At 45.2% G+C, this 25,960-nt stretch overlaps 3 protein-coding genes and 1 long non-coding RNA gene across 5 annotated transcripts in view; 1 reads left to right on the top strand and 3 right to left on the bottom strand.

The window, feature by feature from the left end:
* Positions 1 to 767: 767 nt before the first annotated feature.
* Positions 768 to 11,189, bottom strand: LOC310660248 (uncharacterized protein). Of its 2 annotated transcripts, XM_083404565.1 has the most exons (5): positions 10,856 to 11,189; positions 8,746 to 8,856; positions 6,938 to 6,991; positions 3,492 to 4,815; positions 768 to 1,083 (listed from the first exon to the last, which is right to left on the bottom strand). In XM_083404565.1, the coding sequence occupies exons 2-5, from the start codon at positions 8,818 to 8,820 to the stop codon at positions 818 to 820; spliced, it is 1,719 nt and encodes a 572-aa protein (XP_083260691.1). In that variant the 5' UTR covers positions 8,821 to 8,856; positions 10,856 to 11,189; the 3' UTR covers positions 768 to 817. The 2 variants fall into 2 exon arrangements, with proteins under 2 accessions (XP_083260691.1, XP_083260692.1); XM_083404566.1 differs by lacking the exon at positions 6,938 to 6,991.
* A 2,076-nt stretch (positions 11,190 to 13,265) lies between these two features.
* On the bottom strand, positions 13,266 to 21,601 carry ISCA1 (iron-sulfur cluster assembly 1). Its single transcript, XM_083403545.1, has 4 exons — positions 21,330 to 21,601; positions 18,034 to 18,087; positions 16,524 to 16,629; positions 13,266 to 15,870 (listed from the first exon to the last, which is right to left on the bottom strand). Exons 1-4 carry the CDS (start codon positions 21,408 to 21,410, stop codon positions 15,722 to 15,724), a joined length of 390 nt encoding a protein of 129 aa, XP_083259671.1. The 5' UTR covers positions 21,411 to 21,601; the 3' UTR covers positions 13,266 to 15,721.
* Positions 21,602 to 21,628: 27 nt separating this feature from the next.
* LOC310659757 lies at positions 21,629 to 25,109 on the top strand. The gene is made up of 3 exons (XR_014502969.1): positions 21,629 to 21,760; positions 23,420 to 23,501; positions 24,550 to 25,109. It is a non-coding gene; the product is annotated as an uncharacterized lncRNA (long non-coding RNA).
* The window catches only part of TUT7 (terminal uridylyl transferase 7), a 48,271-nt gene continuing 46,596 nt past the window's right edge, over positions 24,286 to 25,960 (bottom strand). The window contains exon 29 of the mRNA XM_083403307.1: positions 24,286 to 25,285. Coding sequence (XP_083259433.1) covers positions 25,218 to 25,285 — 68 coding nt within the window. The 3' untranslated portion in view covers positions 24,286 to 25,217. The remainder of the gene's footprint in view (positions 25,286 to 25,960) is intronic.

Consider the following 25,960-nt stretch of genomic DNA (forward strand, 5'->3'; position numbering starts at 1 on the left):
TCTTGACAGACTCTAGGGTTGTGCACCCATCTCACTCAAGAGGCCGGGGGGCAGCGCTGTCCGGAGACACTTCCGGGTCACGTGGCCAGTGTGACATCGCTGCTCTGGCGAGCCAGAGCCGCACACGGAAACGCCGTTTACCTTCCCGCCAGTAAGCGGTCCCTATTTATCTACTTGCACCCGAGAGTGCTTTCGAACAGCTAGGTTGGCAGGCGCTGGGACCGAACAACGGGAGCGCACCCCGCCGAGGGGATTCGAACCGCAACCTTTCGATCGGCAAGCCCTAGGCGCTGAGGCTTTTACCCACAGCGCCACCCGCGTCCCTGAAGCTATCTGAAGCTAACTGAAGCTATCTGGGGACAAAAAAGGGCAAGTCATGGGAGAAACAAGTGATTCTGTCTGGGGTCAGCTAGGCAGATTTTTGGCAATTTGATTCTCCAGAAGGGAAATGAGGACTGCAAACTCTCCCCTTGGTTGCGCAACTGCACGGAAGGTGGCTGCAGCCAGATCCAAAATATTTCTGAATGTAAAAAGGTGAGATCTTTCAGTGATCAGGTGGCCCTACAGAGAAGTGTTAATAACCCAAATACAAGGTCGTTGTATGATAGAGGTAGAGGCAGCAGCAAAGGATTATGCTTGGTCTAGCACCATTGACCACTGGCAATGATGAGAGTTGGAGTCCCACAACATCTGATCCCCTGTTCCTGGTCATGGCAGATGCCCAAATGCCCACAGACGCAAATGGCTACGAAGCACCACACAACTCACCCAAGACCGAAAGGTGTTTAATGCCATTTTAGACAGATTTTCTCCACTGTCAGACCCTGCCCTCCAGCAAGTCTGTGTTTTGTGCAAACAGGACAACCATATTCTCAGAAAACTTGAGCGAGTCATCAACTATCCAGCCCTTAGGGATCAAGGGGAGGACGTACTCTGTAAACTTGGCAAAGGTGGTTCCTGTGACTCCGTAGCTGTAAGACGATTTCCTCTCCACGCCAATTGTTTTGGGTTTCCGTTTTGCGATGCCTTTGTATAACTTCCACTGTAGATCCCTCAGGCAATCAAAAGTTACATAGCCTGTTTCTTAAAAGAAAAATAGAGAAGAACGCCAGATTGCTTTTATTATTCAAAAGGGAGGTATGGTGGTGGGAGGTATGGCAGAAATAGATTAAAAAGCAACCATGAACAAGCCAAGCCAACCCCAAGAGTACCAAACATAGCCCAGTGAGGAGGACTGAGCATGCCCAGTAGGCAGAAACAGAAACAGAAAATGGGAGACAGGGAAGGGAAGGGAAGGAAGTGGCCTGGTTCTGCCATTTACCACTTACATTATCCTGGAGGAGGTCATGTCCAGTTAGCTGAACCCCTGGAGTAGGACCAGTGGCGTAGCGTGGAGGGTGCAGGGGGGGCCGGCCGCACCGGGCGCAACATCTGGGGGGGGGCGCTCGCACTCGCAGCTCTCTGCCCCTACCTGGCTCACTCACTCTCTCTCACTGCAGTGCTGGCTGTGCGAATCCGATCCGAGCCGCCGGGTCGCCGCCCACTGTGGAGGGGGTGCCAGGCGTGCGGTGCGGTGCGGAGAGAGAGCGAGGGACTATCTGGGGGAGGGACAGGGCAGTGGGGGGCGCAAATTACTTGCCTTGCCCCGGGTTAGGGGGCGCAAATTACTTGCCTTGCCCCGGGTGCTGACAACCCACGCTACGCCACTGAGTAGGACCACTCCTGTTAAGGAGAGATGATACACTGCAACAAATTTGTTGCAGCTCCCGCTTGCACTATGACCTCTACAACAATTACTGCTACTAATTATATATTTGTAATTTCCCCTGCTGCCCAGTTAAGAAGGGACACTTTTATAGCTGATTAATTGACCAGTATATGTTTAGTAGGATTGTATGGCACGTTGGGGATGGGGCAGTACCTCTGGTGGGGGACACTTTGTGCTCTTCCTAGGTAGGTTGTCCCCACCTGTGGCTCCTGGAAGCTGTCGGCACGCAACAGTGGCCACACCCTGGGAAGAGCTTCGACTGGCCGGCTAAACCAGATGAGGGTAGCTGATGGGTCTCAGTGGGTTGGAGACTTCCCCTACATGCGAAGACAGGCTCTGGCGGATTGAGCAGACAAGACCAAGAGTGGTTCCAACAGTCAAGAAGGCAGATACTGAATGTTTGTAGAGGGAAATGAGGGGCAGATGGGGCTGGCCAACCTGTGAAGGTACCCCATCTTGTTGGCATCTGTCTGCTTGAGAGAGACAATGGATTTCACCTCTGGGAGTGAAGTCAAACTGCTAAGTTAGCAGACCTTCCTGGGGCACAAGCTGGGCAATGTGTATGGAGATCCTGGGAGACAAAGTTCTGTTTGAGAGAGAGGGATGGAGATGGGAAATAGTATTTGTCTGAGGGAGAACTGGTTCTGATTTGAGAGGAACATCCACAATGAGAAGACTATAGCAAGAGGAAAGAGCCTCACAGCTTAGATGGGAAGACTGGGTTAAGTGTCTGGGGAAAGTACAGTGGTGCCTTGCAAGACGAAAAGAATCCATTCCGCGAGTCTCTTCGTCTAGCGGTTTTTTCGTCTTGCGAAGCAACCCTATTAGCGGATTAGCGCTATTAGCGGTTTAGTGGCTATTAGCGGCTATTAAAGGCTTAAGGGATTAGCGGATTAGCTGCTAAAAGGCTATTAGCAGCTTAGTGCCTTAGAAAAAGGGGGTGGGGAGCGAAAAAAACCCCCAGGAATCACAAGACATTTTCGTCTTGCGAAGCAAGCCCATAGAGAAATTCGTCCTGCGAAGCACCTCCAAAACGGAAAACCCTTTCGTCTAGCGGGTTTTCCGTCTTGCGAGGCATTCGTCTTGCGGGGCACCATTGTATACGGACAGGAATTAACTGGAGGGCTAAATTTGAGTCAGGAGAGGTAGAAGCTGTGAGGATACTGTCTACCTGGGTCTCATTCCAGTCATGAGGGGAGAGTTCTTCTAAGAAAAGAAGACTCCCAAACCAGTAACAAGGGGTGAGGTGATCCCCTGGGCCTGTAATACTAATTGGAATACCTCAGGAATGGGATTGCTAAGAGAGTGGGTAACTAGGGGAAAAGTGCTCCTCACTCGTGAAATTGTAAATTGTAGACATTCATTTAACTGAAGTACCATGAGGTGGGTCTGCTATGCTTAATTGGGGGCAGTTAGTGGGGTGAATCTGCTACATATTAACTGGTGTTAGTGGTGGGATGCGCTACAGGGGTGCTTTCATCATGGTAGCAATCAGGCCCAAATAGTTTTGAAAGTCCACCTCATAGTCATGTTTATGACCTGAACTAAAGCTTGAACATCCAGTCTCTGCTTGCCTGGAGTCTTCATGTCATGCTTTTCCCATTGCAAACCATAAACTATTTAATTTTCTATACTTTCACTTGATCCCACTCATTTGACTAGGCTGTAAATTGTACTGGGGCCTTCATTCCTACCTGTACATAACTGAATAAAATTTGCTAACCTCGAACTATTGGTAGCCTATGAGTGGGTTGTTCTGTCAACGCCGCCCGAGAGAGTAGTTTCTTCTTTTGCAGCTTCAGTGTAAAATACTGTATTCTGCACAATATCTCTCCCGAAAGACACTGCTTTTGAATGGCGGAAATTGGCAAGGACATGACCCTCTTGATTAAAACCAGGTAAGGAAGCAGGTGTGCTGGTGGCAGTTCTATGAGGTAACGTTTCTGTTCCGTTCTAGAAATAACGCTTTTGCTTTTTAATTTAGACTGACTGGAAGGCACAGGTGCAGAAGTCTCTTTGGTTTCTCGGGAGTCCTTAGCCAAATCAGGATCCCGTGAGTCTTTTGCCAAATCCGGCTCCTGTGAATCTTTTGCCGAATCAAGATCCTGCGAGTCTTTAGTTGAATCAGGATCCCATGAATCTGGATCTTGTGAGTCTTTAGTCAAATCAGGATCCTGTGAGTCTTTAGTCAAATCAGGATCCTGTGAGTCTTCAGTCAATTCAGGACCCTGTGAATTAGAGTCCTGTGAGTCTTTAGCCAAATCAGAATCCTGTGAGTCTTTAGCTGAACTCGAATCAGAGTCCAGAAAAGCTTTAACCAAATCTGGATCCCAGTAGTCAACATCCCATGAGCCTTTAGCCAAACCAGGATTCCAGGACTCAGGATCCCAGGAGTCCTGTGCCAACTCAAGAACCCATGTGAAAGGATCCCAGGAGTCCTGTGCCAACTCAGGACCACGCGAGTCTTTGGTCAAATCACGATCCTGCGAGTCTTTACCCAAATCAGAATCCCGTGAGTCCTTAATCAACTCAGAATCACGTGCACCAAGATCCTGTGAGTCCTTAGTCGACTCAGAATCCTGTGAGTCCTTAGTCGATTTTGAAGCCCGTACGTCAAGATCTTGTGAATCTTTAGCCAAGTCAGATTCCTGCGAGACAAGAGCCTGCAAATCTTTAGCCAAGTCAGATTCCTGTGAGACAAGAACTTTTGAGTCTTCAGCCAAATCGCGATCCTGTGAATCTGTAACCATAACAGGATTCAGCAAGTCAGGATTCAACGAGTCTTTATAGGAATCCTGTGAATCTTGAGCCAAATCAAGATCTTCCTTTAGAACAACCTCTTCCTGAGATGCGCCAAGGTCCATGTGACGACATTTCGTGACCTTCAAGGTTATGCCACCTTCATGCTCTCCAAACTGTCTAATAGATTTTGTGATTGAACGGATGGCGTGGAAAAGAGATGCGTGGGACTCCATAAAAGGCAGCCTATCGACAGGCTTTCCATGCCCTTGCTTAACGTTTTCAGAGGTCATTATCAGTTCCGACACCTGCACACAAAATAAGACACAATGCCCTTATATCAAGCAATGGCCAGAGGCATGTAGTCATAGATTAAAACATTTCTACCCTACCTTTTGATCTATGGATTCTACAAGCCAGTTAACGCCAGTGCTTGAATGAAGACAAAAATCAATAAAACTGAAAAAGCACAGCAATACACAATGCAACAAATCGAGAAACAGAAGCAACAGTAATCTCTCAGTGAGCCTCGGAAGCTCTCCGGGAGAATGCTCTACCTTTGGTTGGAACCTCCTGGTGCCACTGTTAAAAAGTCTCTGCCCACTATGGTACCAACCATACATCTGACCCGGGGGAGATATAGAGCAAGGCTCCCACCCATTCATGGGGCTCATGGGAGTTGTAGTTCAGCATTATCTGAAGAGCAATCCATCCCTGGATTAAGGTATTCCAGGTGGGGAGCAATTAGGGTTCGGCTTATCATGACATGATGAACAATTGGGGCTCCCCCATTGATTTCTATGGGTATCCTTTGCTTCCATTTCTGGAGACATTTAAAAATACCTCCTCAGTGTGAACCATGAAACCTCCTGCCAAAAAAATGAAAGGAGTTTTCATTGGGCTGCTTTGGAGGTTCCCCCCTCCTTCATGCATTTATTCCTCCTAGATCCCCCCCCCCCAGTAAAAAATTGGGTGGTTATGAGTTGGCTGATACCTCCTTGTTGTGGAAAGGGTTCAAAGGCTTTTAGTATTTCCCAGTCCTATGCCATGCAGCGTTAAAGCTCTGGTTTTCCCAGTAGTGATGTATGGAAGTGAGAGCTGGACCATAAAGAAGGCTGATCGCCAAAGAATTGATGCTTTTGAATTATGGTGCTGGAGGAGACTCTTGAGAGTCCCATGGACTGCAAGAAGATCAAACCTCTCCATTCTGAAGGAAATCAGCCCTGAGTGCTCACTGGAAGGACAGATCCTGAAGCTGAGGCTCCAAGACTTTGGCCACCTCATGAAAAGAGAAGACTCCCTGGAAAAGACCCTGATGTTGGGAAAGATGGAGGGCACAAGGAGAAGGGGACGACAGAGGACGAGATGGTTGGATAGTGTTCTCCAAGGTACCAGCATGAGTTTGACCAAACTGCGGGAGGCAGTGGAAGACAGGAGTGCCTGGCGTGCTCTGGTCCATGAGGTCACGAAGAGTCAGACACGACTAAACGACTAAACAACAACATGCAATGCAGCTTACGTTTTTAAACTTGGCTTCCCATACTTCCTGATGCTCTGATGGTGTTTCCTGCTTGGCAGGGGGTTGGACTCGATGGCCCTTGTGGTCTCTTCCAACTCTATGATTCTATGATTCTATGATTCATACATCAGTAGCAAACTTAAAAAGTAGTTTCTAATATATTTGCCGTCCTACCATGCTGGCCCTGAACTGGAGATGCATGAAGGAGGAAACAGCAGTGTTAAGATTGTTGTACCTGTGCGGGTGGCGCTGTGGTCTAAACCACAGAGCCTAGGGCTTGCCGATCAGGAGGTCGGTGGTTTGAATCCCCATGATGGGGTGAGCTCCTGTTGTTCGGTCCAAGCTCCTGCCCACCTAGCAGTTCGAAAGCATGTCAAAGTGCAAGTAGATAAGTAGGTCCCACTCTGGTGGGAAGGTAAACGGCGTTTCCATTCGCCAGAAGTGGCTTAGTCATGCTGGCCACATGACCCGGAAGCTGACTGCGGAAAAAAGCTGGCTCCCCCAGCCTATAGAGCGAGATGAGCGCCACAACTCCAGTGTCGTTCGCAACTGGACCTAATGGTCAGGGGTTCCTTTACCTTTACCTGTGCCAAGCACAGTTGCCACAAATACTGTTCCAGAGAGGAAAAAAGCATGCTCTTTCAGACAGGAATTATCCCAGAGAAACCTGTTCTGGAAATGTCATTTTATGTTAGAAAGCTTGTGACAACCGGCTTGTTCGATCATCTGAACAGCACCAGATCAGGGGGGGAAATGATGACTCTCCATGGATGCTGTTGAACTACAACTCCCATCATCCCTGACCACTGGCAACTCCTTTTTCTGCTTTTATAAATCATCTTTTAAAGGAAAATTATGAGAAGAAAAAAACTGCAGAACTGTCTGTTGCTTTTTCATTGAGAATCACTCACATTGCAGCTGCTCTTGGCTGGCTCATCATCTGGACTCATTTCAGCTGCACTTTGCTGAAAAATAAAACAACTGAGCTCTGGAAGGCAGAAATCAGAAACTATCGCCCTTAGAAAAGGCCTAAGATAGGGCTTCCCACTTTCACATTTTAATTTAGTATATAGCATAGAGAGGTTAGCTAACTTGGATTACACCCAAATATTTATTTTGACAAAGTTTATATATAGCTTGATTGTAATAAAACCTCAAAGTGTTTTGCACAAAGAATAAACAATAAAACTATCAGTAAAAAACAACAACAGTTGAAATTAACTATTTAAAACATTCAAAATGTAATTAAAAGCAAAATAAGCTAAAACCAGATTTAAAACCATGACAGCTTCTATGCGGCAATATGAAACTCTCAGAATTAGTGGTCGTTTTATTCCCGTGTGGCGCTGTGGGACGCGGGTGGCGCTGTGGGTTAAAGCCTCAGCGCCTAGGGCTTGCCGATCGAAAGGTCGGCGGTTCGAATCCCCGCGGCGGGGTGCGCTTCCGTCGTTCGGTCCCAGCGCCTGCCAACCTAGCAGTTCGAAAGCACTCCCGGGTGCAAGTAGATAAATAGGGACCGCTTACTAGCGGGAAGGTAAACGGCGTTTCCGTGTGCGGCTCTGGCTCGCCACAGCAGCGATGTCACGCTGGCCACGTGACCCGGAAGTGTCTTCGGACAGCGCTGGCCCCCGGCCTCTTAAGTGAGATGGGCGCACAACCCTAGAGTCTGTCAAGACTGGCCCATACGGGCAGGGGTACCTTTACCTTTACCTTACCTTATTCCCGTGTATTGTGTATTGTTTGGCTCTTGCATTAATGGGTGTTTGCTACAATTTTAGCTATTTATTTCATTATTATTTCTGATATTTAGTTCCCTCTCTTCACCATAGATGATCTCATTCCAGTAATAATATAGAATGCAATAAAATATAAGATGCAGTTAAAACTGGGAGGGGGGAGGGAGGGAGGAGAGAAATCAGTTATAATGGAAAAATAAAACACAGAGCAACACACTGATCACCATCTTGGTGTGCAGGCCATCTGCTCACATATTGAAAATGAGTGGAAGAAGCTGGTACCCCAAGAGAGACAGCATTGGTGCCTGCCAAACCTTGGGGGCAGGAGGGTGTTGAACAACCAAGGGGCCATCACCAAGAAGGCCCTTTGGTGAGTAATGGGTTCTCTGACCTCATGTGTTGATGTCATTATCAGAAGTGCTTCCTTAGCAGGTCGCAAAGGACAGGCAGGTCAGTACAGGGGCACGTGCTCCTCTATGTAACTGGCTCCCAAGCCATTCATTTTAGTCTCTCCAATTGTGAAATATGACAGCTTTCACTCTATAAAAATGGTGCCATTTAGAATTAAGTTTGATCTAGAATTCGTTATTGTTTAGATTTGCTTTATCATTTTAAGTCACCCAGAGAACTCCCCTTACTTGGTGACTGATAAATAGAACTGATGAATAATAGATTTCCTAAGGAAAGCCCACAATGGAGATGTTGCCAATTTTATCACATATGTGTGTATTAAACCTCTCTTTCAACAAATCAGAAATAATTCCGTCTCTTAGCCATTAAAGTTACAATCTCTTTTTTGAATTTAGTATATACATGCTGTGGTTTTCATTTGTTTCCCAGTTAAGTGTTTTGTGTATTTTCCCCCCGACTCTGATAAGAAAAGATTAAAAAAACAGAAAGGAAAGCTATAGATAAATAAAAAGATGGATAAAGTGGAAGCGACTGCAGAATTCTCTTTGGCTTTTTCATTATGAATCACTCACTTCGTAGCTGAAGGGAAATAACTCATTCTTCTCCCCATCGTCTGTTCCCTCGCTGTCCTCAGCTTGACTCATCATGGCTGCACTTTACTGACAATACAAAACAACTCTGTTCTGGGGAGAAAAAGACAAAGAGGGATATGCAGCGTGGACTTCTTGAAGTTCAATGTTGTTACAAAGCCAGAGGAAATTTCTAGTTGCTTCTTCATATTGTTTTAAACGCAATGTTGGGTTTTCTTGAACATGACACTTTGAGTGGATTTATCATGTTATGAATTGCCAAAAAACCCCCACAAAACCACAGCTAGAGGGGCAAATAGAAAAAAATATAATTGAATATATAAATAAATACTGACAGGGTTCGCAGATGCCAAAATAACTCAGCATGCCTTGGGTACCATACATCTTAGGGTAGCATGACTTGGGCAGGGCATCATTCACTGTCTCAGGCAGCAAAAGGTTTGGGGCTGGCCCTGGCTGCTTACTAATTCAGGATTATGCTTCATGCATCTGTTGACCCATGAAAACCCATGCCAGAATACATTTGCAAGTCTTCAAGGTGCCAAAAAACTCTTTTGTTGCTTTTAATGCAAGAGATGGAAGGTTGCTTCCATTTCTCCTGATATGTTTGCTCAAAGTTTGCAGTAAGGTTGGAAGACATTGGCTATATTTTGAGCACTTTTCCTGACTTGCTTGTGGGGAGGTTAGATAATATTGGGTCAAGCGAGTGATATCCCATTCTTTCTCATAACTGCCCTCATTTCTAAATGTCTGATTCTTTTTGGGGAGGGGAGGGTATTTGTCGCTCAAGAGCAGTGGCGTAGCGTGGGTTGTCAGCACCCGGGGCAAGGCAAGTAATTTGCGCCCCCCTGCCCGCTGCACTGTCCCTCCCCCAGATAGTCCCTCGCTCTCTCTCCGCACCGCACTGCACGCCTGGCACCCTCCCCTCCACAGTGGGCGGCGACCCGGCGGCTCGGATCGGATTCGCACAGCCAGCACTGCAGTGAGATAGAGTGAGTGAGCCAGGTAGGGGCAGAGAGCTGCGAGTGCGAGCGCCCCCCCCCCGATGTTGCGCCCGGTGCGGCCGGCCCCCCACGCTACGCCACTGCTCAAGAGTTCCAGGTCAACTTCAATCACACAACCTGAATCTGCCAGTATGTGACTTCCAAAACAGTATCCCACCTGTTTGGAAGTGTCCTAGCATAGGAGCCCCTTCTGGGAAATGCACCCATAATCATCTTTCCAACATGTGCACAAAGGCACTTCCAGATGGTCTGCTTATTCACACAAAATAGTATTGCTATCCCACCTATTCCAGTAGACCAATTATCCCATCAAAATTACAAAACTGATAGGAAAAGTGAGGGGAAATTGCACTGGGATCATTAGCTGGCAATGTCACATAACCTCTGCAAAAAACATCAGGATGACAGGTGTTCAATAAAGCAGGTGGCAACCTCTATTGAAATTTTAGCGAAAATGTCAGCGTGAATGCGCAGGAAATTTTGGTTGTCTCCAAAGGACTTATTTGCTGAGCATTCCCTCCAATTTGTGTGTGAGGAGGCAAGATGGCCTTGTGTCCGTTTCACAGTAAGTATTATCCCCACTAAATTTTCCCATCACTTTCCTTACTGCTTTTGGGTAAGCAAGTTTGTGGCAAAGAGTTTCAAATCCAGGAGATTGCAGACTTGGGAAAGGTACAAATAAGGGCAATCAAAACTATCAGTTGGTGACACTGGCTCAAGGGCAATGCCGACAACGCTTCAGGTTACAGACTCCGCTAACCCAGAAATAGTACCTTGGGTTAAGAACTTCGCTTCAGGATGAGAATAGAAATCATGCTCTGGCGGCAGGGCGGCAGCAGGAGGCCCCATTAGCTAAAGTGGTGCTTCAGGTTAAGAACAGTTTCAGGTTAAGAACGGACCACCAGAACAAATTAAGTACTTAACCCGAGGTACCACTGTACTTGAGGGGGGGGGGCTCACCCTGGCTACGTGGGCGACAGAGTAAACCCTCCCACCCAGTCTGGAAGCGCCCCAACTTTCCTGGCTGCGCTAGGAGCCTTTTTTATCCTTCACACGTGCCAGCCTATAGAAGCATCATCGTTACTCACAGGACTGATGCCGAAATCCACTTCCAGGAACACCTGATCTCGGGCTAGAAGATTTCAGGGCAGGTGCATTTTGGGTTGCTAGGAGACGGGGGCGGGCAAAGGACGCTGCCTCCAGCGTCCAAAAAAAAAAGCCTTGAATCCTTGGACTGGGTGACGGGGCGGAGTCGCGGCTGCAAGAAACCGACGGGGCGAGTCGGCGCTGCGGAAGGCGCCGATCCACTGGATCCGCGTTGGGGTTTTACAGGGAACCCGATCGGAAGCAAATCGTGCTGCCCAGAAGAGCAGCCGCGGGCCAGCCAGCGCTGCGAGGCCGGCAGCCGTCGGCGCGGGGAGAGGTTTTCATAGTGACCCCATTATCACGCCACAACTTTCCCTGCAGGGCGGCGGGCGGCACGGAGGGGGAATGACGCCCGGGCGCGGGGAAGGGAATCGGGCCGGGGCTGCTGCTGCTGATTTCAAGGAGGCATCTGCCGTCGCAGCCTTTCCGGGCCCAGATCAGGGCTGGAGGGAACCGATCCGAGCATTGCCCTTCTCCAAACGGCGCTCCCGGCGCGCTGAGTCCCGTACGTAGGATGCAAGAGGCGCGGAGCCCGGCAGGAGGCAGACCCGGGGAGCCGCAGCTGGACGCGCAAAATAGTTGTGCTGCGAGGGATCTCGCGATTCCCTTAAGGGCCTGTAAAACAGAGCTAATCCGCCTGGCTTTTAATCTGAATTTACCCTGATCTTTTATTCCTTCCTTCCCTTCCCCTCCCCTTTTTATGAAGATTACCCTCTCTGGATCCCACAGCTAATTCTCCCCTGGTCTCCTCGGACTAATTTAGCCAGCTAGCCCTGGTGATCGTCTAATGTTTATTGGATGGATTTCCCCCCTAAATTGGCTTTTGAATTCTGAATTTATTGTTATTCACGTTTTATATGGTTTTTAATGCTGTTTTTTGTTGCATCAATTCAGTGTTTTAAATTCGTTGTTAGCCGCCCTGAGCCTGGTTTTCTGAACCATGAAGGGCGGGGTATAAATAAAAATTTTTTATTATTATTAGGGCCAACCTTCGAGTGGAGAGTTGACACTCTGCCTGTCCCTGGAGTCACTACTTGCTGCACGGGATCCCGGATTTATGTGTAAGCAAGCTATAGCTTAGGGCCCCACTCTCATGGAGTCCCCCGGAAAATGTAAAGGAAAAAAGCCACTGGATGCACATTTCCAAAATATAAAAAACAAATAAAATAAAACCTACATACAGCAACAGTCTGTTGTGTTGTGTAGGCTCCTATGATGTAAGTCATGGGCCCTGCCTGCTAGCCTGCTTCCTAAAATATCACTGGTTTCCTCATTTCTGTATTAATTACTTTGATAAAATACATATTTTGTTACATGCAAATGGCTTTAGGTACCTATTAGGTCCACAATTTTCCATATAGCATATATTCAACACAAAAAACAGCAACAATTTGTTGTTGAGAAAAGGACAGCTGAACACATAAAGGGTCCCGTTACTTTCAGTAGCTTAGAGCCTCATCAAACCTAAATCTGGCCCTGATTGGAGTCAGAAGTTTTAGATGCCAAAATACAACCCGGCCCCAAAGTTTTGATGTTTATTTAGCTTTGAGGGTGCCTTACTTGCTCAGTGTTGGAATTAGGTAACGGGCCTTTATTAGAAGCCAGGCTTGTGGGACGTGTGCCTTGAGGTTGGTGCAATGTCTTTATTAAATCCCTAGAAACCCCTAAATCGCTATACACACAGCAACCATGAGAACAAAGCAGCGGGAGAGGGGAGTGCAGGATCTCACCATTGACTCATGGTTACAATAACTCTGTAACCAAGAACTAGTGATTGGGTTTCCTTTTTTCCCTCTTCCCTACCAATCTATGGACCCGGGTGGCGCTGTGGGTAAAAGCCTCAGCGCCTAGGACTTGCCGATCGAAAGGTCGGTGGTTCGAATCCCCGCGGCAGGGTGCACTCCCGTCGCTCGGTCCCAGTGCCTGCCAACCTAGCAGTTCGAAAGCACTCCCGGGTGCAAGTAGATAAATAGGGACCGCTTACTAGCAGGAAGGTAAACGGTGTTCCGTGTGCTGCGCTGGCTCGCCAGATGCAGCTTGTCATGCTGGCCACGTGACCCGGAAGTGTCTGCGGACAGCGCTGGCTCCCGGCCTCTAGAGTGAGATGAGCGCACAACCCTAGAGTCTGTCAAGACTGGCCCGTACGGGCAGGGGTACCTTTACCTTTACCAATCCATTTTCCTTGAGTGTTGCTTTTAGATTATAAACTGGAGGGCAGAGATTATCTTACAGATATCTGTAAGCCATGCTGGGAGGAGCCTTGCTTTGTTGAAGTGTAGGGTAAAGATCCTTAAAATAAAGCAGAAATCTAAAAAATTCATTTAGGATTTGATGTAGAAACTACAAAACGTGTTTTCCATGTTTAGCAAAAGGTAATATTTATTACATGTCAACATTACATTATTGCACACGTGATAGATGATTAATAGTTACAATCTCTTAAGCTACTGCTAACAAAAATTTACTTCCCATTCGAACATTAGGCATTTAAATACAATGTACTTTCATAGTACTGAAGTGCACACTTTCATAAAAGACAGAATATACAACATTTCTAAAAATATTAAGATATAAGAATACAGCAATACCATTTTTACTCAGTACTGTCTACATTCAGTGTCCACTCTTCATTCATTAAGAAGCAGTCAAATACTGGGGCTGTTCTCCATATGGAATTTTTGATTGCACTAGCCCAAAATTTCCACAGGGTAGAAATGCAGCAGTCCTAAGCAAAGGTTCTAATAGTCTCAGACATGCTCTTAGTCACAGGCCTGGTTTGCACAGTACATTAAGCCATGGTTTAATGTAAATGAGTTTCACACTGGTACACACTCTATGTAGTGCTTATTCTTCATTCCTGTTACTGACACACCAAATGAAACAAGCCAGAGTCTTAACTTCTTGTCACCCAAACCCAGCCTCATGTTTGTTCCCTTAAAACCAACCATGATCGCTAAGTTTGTTTGGGAGGAAACAAACCCCAAACCTCAGTTTGGAAAAATTTCTTTTCAGTCCTGAATCTTCCAGCATACTGCTACATAAGAAGCACATGAGTTCTAATGTGCCAACATGCCAAAGTTGCACAGAATCGTTCAAGCATTTTTTTAAGTTGCACATTTGGTAAAAAAGGTAAAGGACCCCTGGACGGTTAAGTTCAGTCAAAGGCGACTATGGGGTTGCAGTGCTCATCTCGCTTTCAGGCCGAGGGAGCCGGTGTTTGTGCACAGAGTTTACCTAGTTGCACATTTAATTTACTGCAAAGGAAAAGCCTGCCTTGAGCTTTTTCAAGAAAGTCTGCAAGGGAGGGATTCCACAGCTTGCCAGTTTGCTCCACTGCCAAACTGTCCTCACAGTTAAGATTCCCGCACTCCCAATGTTTAACTTAAATGCCAAGGCCTGGATGGACAGAACTGTGGCAGCTGATAAGGTTATTGCACTAGTAATCTTGCACTGAAACACATGTACCATCCTCCCAATACTGCAATTCCCTCTCACATCAAGCATAGTGTGAATGCCTGTCTATATAAGATAACTGCCAGCGTTAGAACAGACGTTATACAAAGCCTTATGAAATACTGGGGTGAAAAAATGGCTCTGAGTTTTCTCAAACTAATAAAACAGCCACCACCTTCTTATGTGCAACAGTATGCTAGCTGGAAGGTCATATAAACAGGCTTATTTTTTTTAAAAAAAAACATTCTTAATATGAAACATAATAAATCTAATTAAAATAAAAACAGTAGGTTTTTTTTTTTAAAAAAAGAAATTACTCCTCCCTCCCTACTTGAACAGTCATTATCAACATTCAAAGTTGGTTTTACAAGTAAGATGTTTTGTTCTTATTTAGGTTGAAATTTGAAGACTTCTTAAAATTAACTCAGACCACAAGCTGTTAGGGTGACGAAAACACATCACCCAGAAAAAATAGTGTCCTCTGCTGCTTGACAGGAACATAAAAATAAACTATCTAGACTTAGGAAATGTAGGGAGTGGTTTTAGAATTAGCTTCAGAATATTTTTAAACTGATTAAAACAAGCAACATCAAAGATTCCGCATTACCTTCTTTAAAATCACAGTGACTACATTGTTCCTTAAAATATTAGTGACTTTCCTAGTGGCAACCAAAAATTATTAATGCCTCTTAGAATAACATAGGAAGGTGGGAGAGAAGAGGGGGCTTAATATCTCATGTGTATGATGTCTGAAATGCAGATTAGATTGCAATCCTAACCCTACTTACCTGGGAGTAAGTCCCATTGAATTCAAGAGGACTTACTCCAAAGTAGATGTTGTTAGGATTGCACAGTGACTCACCGCAACTCTATTAGATCATATGCCCCTCAAAATTCAGACTTAACATTTGAAGAGAAAGTACTAAAAATACTTTGTAAAATTATAGTACATGGTAGGATTATTTTTGCCTTAAAGCATGCATTAATGTTAGGCCTACAGTACTGAAATTCCTTCCACTCCAAGATTTAAAAAGTAGCCATATGGCCTTAATACAATATTTTTCAGTCTTGCAAAGAACTGACAGGAGCTTTTTGCAGATTGAAATTTGAAGAGATATCTTACAGTAAACCTAAGTGTTTTGAACTTCTGCAGACCAATTCCTCTCCACACTATGAAACCCAAAATATACAAGGGCTAGAATTTAACACACAGATTACACTTTCAAAACACAGTACTTTTATTCTCCTGTAAAGGCAGCTGTATATTACAAAGCCTAAAGATGTGAAAACACACACACCGAGTGATTACTTCAGAAAGCAGTTTTGTCGTCTTAAAAGTTAACAGTCCTGATGTTTTAAATGTTAAAGCTTTCTCCACAACCACACGTTCCTTTGATGTTTGGGTTATTGAAAACAAATTCACTGGACAGTTTGTCTTCTATATAGTCCATTTCAGTTCCTAGAAGTGTGAGTTGCGCTTTCTTTTCAATAAACACTCTAACACCTTGAGAAAAAGAAGAAGAAACAATTATGAGATTTGAAAGAGAGCAAATTCTGGATCCCACCCCCATGCAAAATATTTGTGAACAGCTAATCCTTGTCCTAGCATGCATCAAGACACATTATTTCACAAAGACCTCAGGCCTGTTGCACTATAGTTTAACACCCCAAATTAGATTGCAACCGTTGCATGGCTGCTCTGCTCTAACTGCAGAAAAAGTGCTTTCTTCATAATTCAGCATAATTCTAGTCAGCTTGAGCTGATGCCATCTATTAGTGATTTATTTTCAATTTCTTTAAAATGTCTTGGCGGTCTCAATTCTAATGGACCATTTTTGTCCATTCAAAGCTGTGATTCAAAGCATAAACTTAAAAGTGCTGCTCCAGGATGTGAAACTTACCACATAAGAAGCACATTCAAATATTAGACCTTTAATGGCTAGTTACAGAAATCAGGTCTGACTGGCGACAGCACCAAGTTTATTTGAGAGAAAGTCAATTTATCAACAAAGTGAATTAGGGCTACCTTTTAATTTACAGACACCAAGTTTAGTGAGAAACCTGCACAACGGAGATTAAATGACATTAACAATATTTTAAAGGCGGAGGAGTCAAAAAGGACTTACAATTATCTCTGGGATCCCAAAACACACTTACCATCCTGTACTACTTCCTCATCAGAGTCCCCCTTTGATTTTGTGTATTCTAACGTATAAGAAAGTCCATTACAGCCTCTTGTACGGACACCAACTTTAACGCCTACCTGAAACGTAAGTTTAAAAAACCAGTAAGAAAACATTTTTAATTACTCTAAAAATTTCATAGCATCAGCAGAAATAGAAATTGTTTTCAAACATGCATAACCTCAGCTAATATGATTAGTACATTTACACTGCTGCACAGAGTAGAATTATAAAATATAAAAAATGTTTTTTTTTTAAAATGGTACAGAATGTTAATACAGGAAGCCTACAAGACAACAGTCAATTAATCTACTAAAATTTCATGTCTGCAAAGAAACGAAGGCCTGACATTCTCTGGTCTCCCAATCAGGAAAAGGTAATTAAGTTTCAGTGACATCAACAATTTGTGCATGATTCAAGCCTGGTAGATTTCATAAGCTGCATCCAACTGTATCCATCTACTGATAGGTTTTTTTTTCCAGGAGATGCTTGTCTAAGTGTAAAAGGGAAGTGGTGATTATTATTTTTTTGCCAATTCTACCTTTACAGTCCCCAGCACCCCTTACCCCAAAATCTTCTGCAGAAGTTTTAAATACCCTTTGAAACAGCATAGGAGGTGGGGCAGGCAGGTTATAGGAACATAGAAAGCTGTCATACAGAGTCAGACCATGGTCCATCTACCGTATTTTTCGCCCCGGGCTCCCAGGGCTTGCGGAGAGCACCGACCCCTCTCGCTCTCCAGGCTTCAGCGAAAGCCTGCATTCGCCCCATAGGGCGCACACACATTTCCCCTTCATTTTTAGAGGGGAAAAAGTGCGTCCTATAGGGCGAAAAATACGGTAGCTCAGTGTTGTCTATACTGAATGACTGCAGATCGCTCTAGACAAGAGTTCTCTCCCAGCCTTAACTGAAGATGCCAGGGATTGAACATAGAACCTGCTTATAAAATGGATTCTCTTCCACTGAGCCTCAGCCCTTCCCCAATGGAATCTGCAAGCAAGCAAACAAGCAATCCACATATTTCCTGCTTTCAATGGAAGCTTTTGCTGGATCTAAGAGCCTTCTAGCAGCAGTGGGACACAATTGGATACATCCCAACAGCACTAACTTTTTAAGGAGTGGGACAATGGACTTAATAATGAATGAATCACATGTTATTCCAGACATTCTCACATGATATCAAGATGCTCAGCACGTTTCACTATATTTTTAATACATGTGAAAAAACAACAGTGAAGTTTCATCACTATCAACATGCAACACTCTAAAACCATTTTCACCAGGAGCAGCATTGTTTTCTCCACTGCTGAACATGCAGTTGCAAGATTAGTATAGTCTCAAATTTAAAATACAAAGTCCATCATTCACTCTATTTTACAATGTATTAATTCCCAGGGTATCTGCTAGAACTATAACAAACAGCAGCACATGTAAACAAATATTAAACATGAGTAATGTCAGGCATACTCTCCATCTCTACTTACATGGTCAGGTTTGTCTTTAAGCAGTTGTTTTATCTTCTGCACAGCAGATGGGGTCTGAAAGGTTTTTAGGAATAGCTTTGGATTAGATGAATACTCAGCTACATCTTGTTATCTTAAATCAAACCTGTTTTTTCCTCACCACTTTCAGAGCCTAGGTTCAGTACAAATTCTCATATCCCCACGATCAACAGCTCATACTAGCAACGAACGGCAACTATTTGATTTCTTGATATTTTAGGATCAGGTTGTAACTAGAGATCTGTGAACTTCACTTGGTTTACTTCAAAACTGGGCTCAGCATACAATAGAACTGCTCAGCAAGTCTAGTTTTATCAAGCACAATCCCAAAATTTGGTTGCCACACTTCCAACGGCATAACATGGTCTCAATCCACCCCCCATCTTTGAGTCCAGCCCAATGTCTCCTTGTATTTCCATTTCCCTAATTTGATGGCAACTGGGATACCTCAATCCCTGGATGCTGCAAGGCAACTTCCCAGGCACCTGAGAAAAATAATTTCCCCAAATCCTTAAGATAGATTTCAGGTTTCCTGGAGACTACTATGTTGCTGCTGTAACACACAAAGCGCACAGACGGAGACACATCAGCTCGGATAATAAACAGCGCACAAGAACAACTTTCTGGAGAGATGTTGCTTTGTATGAAATTAGAGTGAGCATTAAGAGTTGGATAAATTTGTAATCCAAACCAAGTAACCATGAACTTAGGTAATGCCACTAGTTCTAAACATCTTCAATTACATAAATAAGGTGACTTTCTGAGATGGATTCTACTCTGATTACGCCTAACTGTCACAAACACTGCAGCACAGAAACCAATGCAAATTTCTGAGAAAAGCGTAAACTTCAGTAAAGTATGAAAAAGTAATCAACTGTCAGGAATAAATCACCCCGAGTAAGTGAAGCTAACTCTTCATTAGAAGAAACAAGGTGAGCTCAAAAGCGCTAGGCTTAATGAGCAATTATTTGGTAGTTCTTGCCCCTATGAGGCAGTTGCAGAGGCTAAAGATCCCAGCCTTCCCACAACTACTGGTACCTAAATCTCCTCCTCTCCTGGGTCCTTCCCAAGCAATCTGAAACTTCGCCATTGCACCCGTCTCTGTTCCTCCCTTTTCATACCTCCTTTGGTCCCGGGAGACCAGGGGAGGAGGGCAGCCTGTCACAGCAGCAGGAGGAGACACCCTGGATTCTTCTCTGCCTCTTGGCCTCCATCCTCTCCTGCTTCCACTTCTGCTTCTCTCTGCCACAGACTCTCCCTGCTCACTAAACCCTGTTCCCTCTTCCGACACCTCTAACCAACTGAGCTCTCCAGGCTGACATCCTCCTCCCAAGGCTTCTCCCTCTGACCACTCACTGTCATCCCACCACCAATCCCCAGGCTCTGAGCCATCATCCCTTGGGGGCTCTCTAGCTGGTGCCTCTCACCATTCCTTGATGTCCAGCCAGTCCATGACATCAACCACACAACCTGTATATGCTAATCCTAGTTAACAGCTTACCATGAAGAACACACTGATCTTGACTACATTGCTCCTTCCTGCTTCCAAACAGGAAGAACAAACCACGATCTTGGGCACAGTGTTTTATCCAATTCAGGTGACAAAACAAGCCACATTTGTTCTTGCCTTACTGACTATGGTTGCTGAATCCCCAACCCCCAAAGGTCAGTGTTGGTGCTGACCTTTAAAGCCCTAAACGGCCTCGGTCCAGTATATCTGAAGGAGCGTCTCCACCCCCATCGTTCTGCCCGGACACTGAGGTCCAGCTCCGAGGGCCTTCTGGCGGTTCCCTCACTGCGAGAGGCCAAGTTACAGGGAACCAGGCAGAGGGCCTTCTCGGTAGTGGCACCCGCCCTGTGGAACGCCCTCCCATCAGATGTCAAAGCGATAAACAACTACCTGACATTCAGAAGACATCTGAAGGAGGCCCTGTTCAGGGAGGTTTTTAATATGTGACATTTTAGTGTATTTTTTATCTTTGTTGGAAGCCGCCCAGAGTGGCTGGGGAAACCCAGCCAGATGGTGGGGTACAAATAATAAATTATTATTATTATTATTATTAACCAATCTGTGTAAGTTGGCAGGGGGAGAGAAGGGTCAGGCACACGGAGGCCAAGGAATGAACCTAGCAGGTGCCATCCTGCCTCCCCTGCATGCATTCCTCAAATAAGTTGTCCAGAATACGAGAAGAGGGTTTATGAAGGAAGGAAGAAAAAACATGCTATGCTACTCATACTGCATTTGGCCTATGAAAAAAATTCCTTTCTCATATTCTTCCTCCACTTTGTAAAAATAAAAAGAGATTCCAATGATCAGACACAGCAGATGACTAGGCTACATCTTCAATGGTTGCATGTAACATATTCAGTGGCTGGAACTTGTCTGAAGAGCTCTATGTGTTTTGTTTAGGGAAGTTTTTAATATTTGATGTTTTATCGCGTTTGGATATTCTGTTGGCAGAGCAGCCAGATGGGCAGGGTATGAATAATAAATTGCTGCTACTACTACTACTACTACTACTACTATTATGTATCTGGTCCACCTTAGCGGAAACAGGGCTTTCCCCAAGTAAATTCCTTTAAGGCAAAGGCTTGGGAACCAGCGAGACTGCATGGGGGGGGGGGGTCCGCCTAAATTATATAATTGGTATATTAATGATTGGTATTAGTAACTGTACAGTGGTACCTCGGGATACATACGCTTCAGGTTATAGATTCCGCTAACCCAGTAATAGTACCTCGGGTTAAGAACTTTGAATGAGAACAGAAATCGTGCTCCTGTGGCGCAGCAGCAGCAGGAGGCCCCTTTAGCTAAAGTGGTGCTTCAGGTTAAGAACAGTTTCATGTTAAGAACGGACCTCCGGAACGAATTAAGTACTTAACCCGAGGTACCACTGTACTATAATTTGGCATTGTTATTATGAGGCTATTATTGGGCCGTACTGTAATTGAAAACTAATAAAAATAATTTTTTACACACACACAGAGATAGCCTGCAGGAGGAGAGCAAGATCTCCCTCCCCCCTGTGGCGAATGGCATCTCCCAACATAGGCAACGAGGGGAAACGCTTCACCCTGCGAACTTCCGCCTGCCACCCAGAGGTCGTGAAGTCGCCTCTGAGACCTGCCCCTCCCCCAGCCCCTGGAACACGCCGCAACTGCGCCTGCGCAGTCCTCTTGTTTACCGGCCAGCGGAGGGTCGAGAAGCCCCGCCCCCAAGCGAAAGGTGAGGTGCGCGCGCACCCGCCTTCCCTCACACCCCCCCCTCAAGGACTGACCAGTGTGAGGGCGGCTCTGGTGGCCTGAATCTTCCTCTTGCTCACGGCCCGAACGGTGGCTCTGACCATGGAAGAGGCCATCTCTCCCGCTCCGCCCTGTCAGCCCCGTCCTCCGAGGTTGTCCATGGACACGGCGCACGGAGCGACGTCACGGCGCGCGGGTGGCGTCACCGGAGGGGGCGGGAGCTTAAGGACGGCGCGCTCCTATTGGGTACGCAGCGGGTCAGTGGGACGTCCGCCGTGAAGGTGTCTCTCTCGCGCGCTCTCTCCTCCCCCCACGTCCTTCTCAGGATGGCTGACCAATCAGCGGAGAGAGGAGGAGCGGGAGAGGCGGGAAGAATTCGATTCCGGCCCTTGAGGAGAGAGAGCGGCTCTGCCGCTGCGGAGGGATACGAGGCCGAGGGGCGCCGGGATTAGTTCTCTGCGCGGAGGTGTAATACTCAGGGTGACGTAGTTGCGCAATAACAATAACAATAGCAAAAACAAAACATTTGCTTTGTCTTATTTAAAACTCATTTTGGGGTGCTTCAATCTTTGGTACACTTTACTTGGGAGTAAATCCCATTCAATGCAGTGAGACTAGCCTTTGAGCAAAGGCATAATAATAATAATAATAATAATAATAATAATAATTAATAATAATTTATTATTTATACCCCGCCAATCTGGCAGGGTTTCCAACAAAACACTAAAATACAATAACCTATTAAACATTAATTTTTGAATTCTGGTGCTGGAGGAGACTCTTGAGAGTCCCATGGACTGCAAGAAGATCAAACATGTCCATTCTTAAGGAAATCAGCCCTGAGTGCTCACTGGAAGGACAGACCATGAAGCTGAGGCTCCAATACTTTGGCCACCTCATGAGAAGAGAAGACTCCCTGGAAAAGACCCTGATGTTGGGAAAGATGGAGGGCACAAGGAGAAGGGGACGACAGAGGACGAGATGGTTAGACAGTATTCTCGAAGCTACAAACATGAATCTGACCAAACTGCGGGTGGCAGTGGAAGACAGGAGTGCCTGGCGTGCTCTGGTCCATGGGGTCACAAAGAGTCGGACACGACTAAACAACAACATTAAACGCTTCCCTAAACAGGGCTGCCTTCAGATGTCTTCTAAAAGTTTGGTAGTTATTTTTCTCTTTGACATCTGGTGGGAGGTCGTTCCACAGGGAGGGTGCCACCACCGAAAAGGCCCTCTGCCTGGTTCCCTGTAACTTGGTAGAATGAGCTGCACTCTTAAAGACGTAATTTGGCGTCTCGTTCAATAGGATTGTTGAATAAATTAACTGAGAGGCCTTTTGACCAATTGCAGTAAATGGTAAAGGACCCTGGACGGTCAAGTCCAGTCAAAGGCGACTGAGGAGTTGCGGCGCTCATCTCGCTTTCAGGCGGAGGGAGCCGGTGTTTGTCCACAGTCAGTTTTCTGGGTCATGTGGCCAGCAGGAGTAAGCTGCTACTGGCGCACGGAGGACCATGACGAGTGCCAGAGCGCACAGGAACGTCGTTTACCTTCCGACCGCAGCGGTACCTATTTATCTACTTGCACTGGTGTGCTTTCAAACCGCTAGGTTGGCAGAAGCTGAGACAAAGCAACGGGAGCTTCACTCCGTCGTGGGGATTCAAACCGTCGACCTTCCGATCAGCAAACACAAGCGGCTCAGTGGTTTGGACCACAGAGCCACCCGTGTCCCACTGCCAATTGCAATATCATGAATTCAGAACCATTAATTAAGTTTTGGCAGACTGACTCCATTTCCTCAGGTCCACTGTTGTTTTCAGTTCCCGCAGCTTTCCGGAAAGCAGTCCATTTTAGTTTGCACAATCCATCCAAGAGGAGGATATGCAAAAAAGTTATTTGACCCAGGTTGCAATACCTGCTAAACTATTCCTGTTGTAGGTGGAGTGGGATCCTTTCTGGGTTCTGGAACTTGGCCTCTCTGAACCTAGTGCCTTGTTTGGGGCTAAAGCTCCCATTCTTTCTGATCACCACCTATGCTGACTGGGGCTAACAGGAGTTATGATCTAACATATTTAAAAGACACCAGGCTGGGGCAGACTGCTGTTAACAGACATCCTTTATTCTACAGCTATCCTTGAACCACAGATTCCAGAAGAAAGCCAGTTTTTGCTGGGTCATAAAGGAGTTTATATGAACAAGGTTTCACTTTTGTAAGTACTACTTTAAAGGCATCTGTCAAAGGTGGCGTGAAAACCTATTAAACAGAACCAAGTTCTACTATGATCTAAAGATATTGGGGACGTGTGATTAGGAATGCTTCACAGTACTTTTTATACTTCCACCAGTTGACCAGAGAGATTTTGACATACAACACAGTGACTAAACTTACTAAACGTTTGCAAATTGTATAACAAGCTCTGCATAGCAGGTCAACTTCTCAGATGCTTACTTAAATGTACAGTGTCAGGAACTGTGAGAAAAAGCCTGAAGTACAACCACATGCAGAAATTGTCTATCTGTGCTGCAGTACTTTAAACAGCAGACACTTGGACGCATGCTGATAGGGATGTCCATCCCACTGAAAGTGATATTCCAAGGGTGAGTAATTTCTGATTTCTGTCTACCTGATTTGCATTGACCAATCTTCTCCAGATCAGAGATTGTCAGTGAAGCTGATTACTGAACGTTTTACATCCTTTGAAAAGCCAAACCAACTCTGAAAAATTATTCGCTTCAACTGGAATACCTGTAACAGTGCAAGAGGGAAGCAAGCTGCTCTTACTGGACTTTTCACCTCAAGGCCATTCTTACCCCCAGCTGCTCTGTAGGAACGATCCGGATGACTTGTTATACAAGGACATTGTTCTCTCTTTTAAAAAAAATGTAAAGTCTAATGTTTTGTGCAACCTGCCTTGGAAGGATACATTGAAAGGATGAGTAACTAATAAATAAGACTAAATCTTCTTTATGATTCATACAATACAAAAAAGGAACTTGAAAGTTTTCACTTGGTTGGTTTATTTCAAGGTCATAAATAACAGTGGCCTAATTTTTTGCTGTATATTTTTCCTGGAAAGGGTATGTTGTACCATATCCAGAAAACCTGACATTAAGCCTTGATGACAATAGAAAAGCAAACGCTTGTCTACTTCATGGATCTTCCTCACTTTTCAATAAAGCAGAAGTGGATTCATTTTAACTGCCAAATATACCTCTTGTTTCCTTATAGGAGTTTTGTGTTTTTTTTTTGTGTTGCAGACAATGGGAAAATATGACAGCAGCAGCAAACAGAACCAGCCTCTCAGTCTCTCCGTACAGAAGCACAGCAGCATATCAAACCATAAAACAACAAAGGGAAGAATTCATTCAATGGCACCGCTTTTCTACAGAGATTTTACATAAAAGTTTGCTTACGTCCATGTGTTAGCTCCCCACAGATTAAAATATTTGCAAATACGGCAGTAGCAATCCAGAAACATTTCAAAACACTTTTACGCAAGGAATCAGTAAATGATCATAATTAATAAATACCCTTTTAATCCTTCAAATATAATATTTTGAAGGAGACACTATATTTGGCTTGCACATCATTTAAGTGCACTCAAAACATTCTGATCGAATGTAGAAACTCTTAGAAGTGGTTTGAGTTAGGAACCTCCCTGATCTACATGTTTTACCTAGTAAATACAAAAACATGGTTTTCTATTAAAATGCTCATCTATTAAGAGCTGGGATTCATGGTATGAACAAACATTAAAATCCATTGCTTTTTATCTTTAGCAATTTAATTAAAATAAAATGTGTTTTCTTTAAACTTATGTTGAAGACTGTTTGTGCTGCTGTTTTGTGAACCTGGAGGCTATAAAGAAAATAAACATTTAAGGAAATGGACGGTCTGTATTGCAACGTAAGATTGCTTCGATCCCTCATGAATCTTGATGAGGCCTCTTCTGTGAAGCTTTTCCCTGAGTCATATATTTACTGGAAAGGCTGCCTGTATATGGGGAGAAAGACCACAAAAATGAGTAAATAGGAAGAAACCAAACTAGTTAACTGTAATGGTTCTAGGGGTTGCTCGTGCGTAAGTTGCCTCTACTCCTGGCTAAGCTGCCTGGTTGAACCCTTTCTGTCAGGACAGCCTCAAGTTCCGTGGCTGCCTCAGTCGCTGGCAGAATCCGTCAGTGGGCGTTTCTTAAACCGCTTCCAGCATAGAAGCTGTTTGACGCCAAGTCTCCTCCCCCTTTGCCTGCGCGAAAGTTTTCTGCGCAAAGTGGGTGTGGGCAGCGGAGTACTAGTGCCCTCTCCGCTGGTCTCCTGCGAAGAGTCCTGGAGCCACCTCTCCGATTCCCCCATCTGCCCCCCTTCTCCACTGGTGTTACGCTGATTACCTTCCCCAGCGGATGGGCTATCCCTCCTCCTACTAGGACCCTCTCCACCATCGTCCGGGAGCCTCCTCTCCGCCTCCCGCTCCGATGGCAGTTCCCTGACATTAACTTTTTAGTAATGTATGTTTTTAGGTTACAATGATGCAAACTCAGCAGAGCCAAGAAAAACAGGGCACTTGGACATTTCCAAGTCTATTCCAAGCTACGCACCATGTCTTTGACTGTAACCTCCTGTTACACATCTACACTAAAGCACCTTCTTTGTTTTCTCTAAGCGTGTCTCT

This window comes from Podarcis tiliguerta (genome assembly GCF_965153285.1).
Source record: "Podarcis tiliguerta genome assembly, chromosome: 11".
Lineage (NCBI taxonomy): Eukaryota > Metazoa > Chordata > Lepidosauria > Squamata > Lacertidae > Podarcis > Podarcis tiliguerta.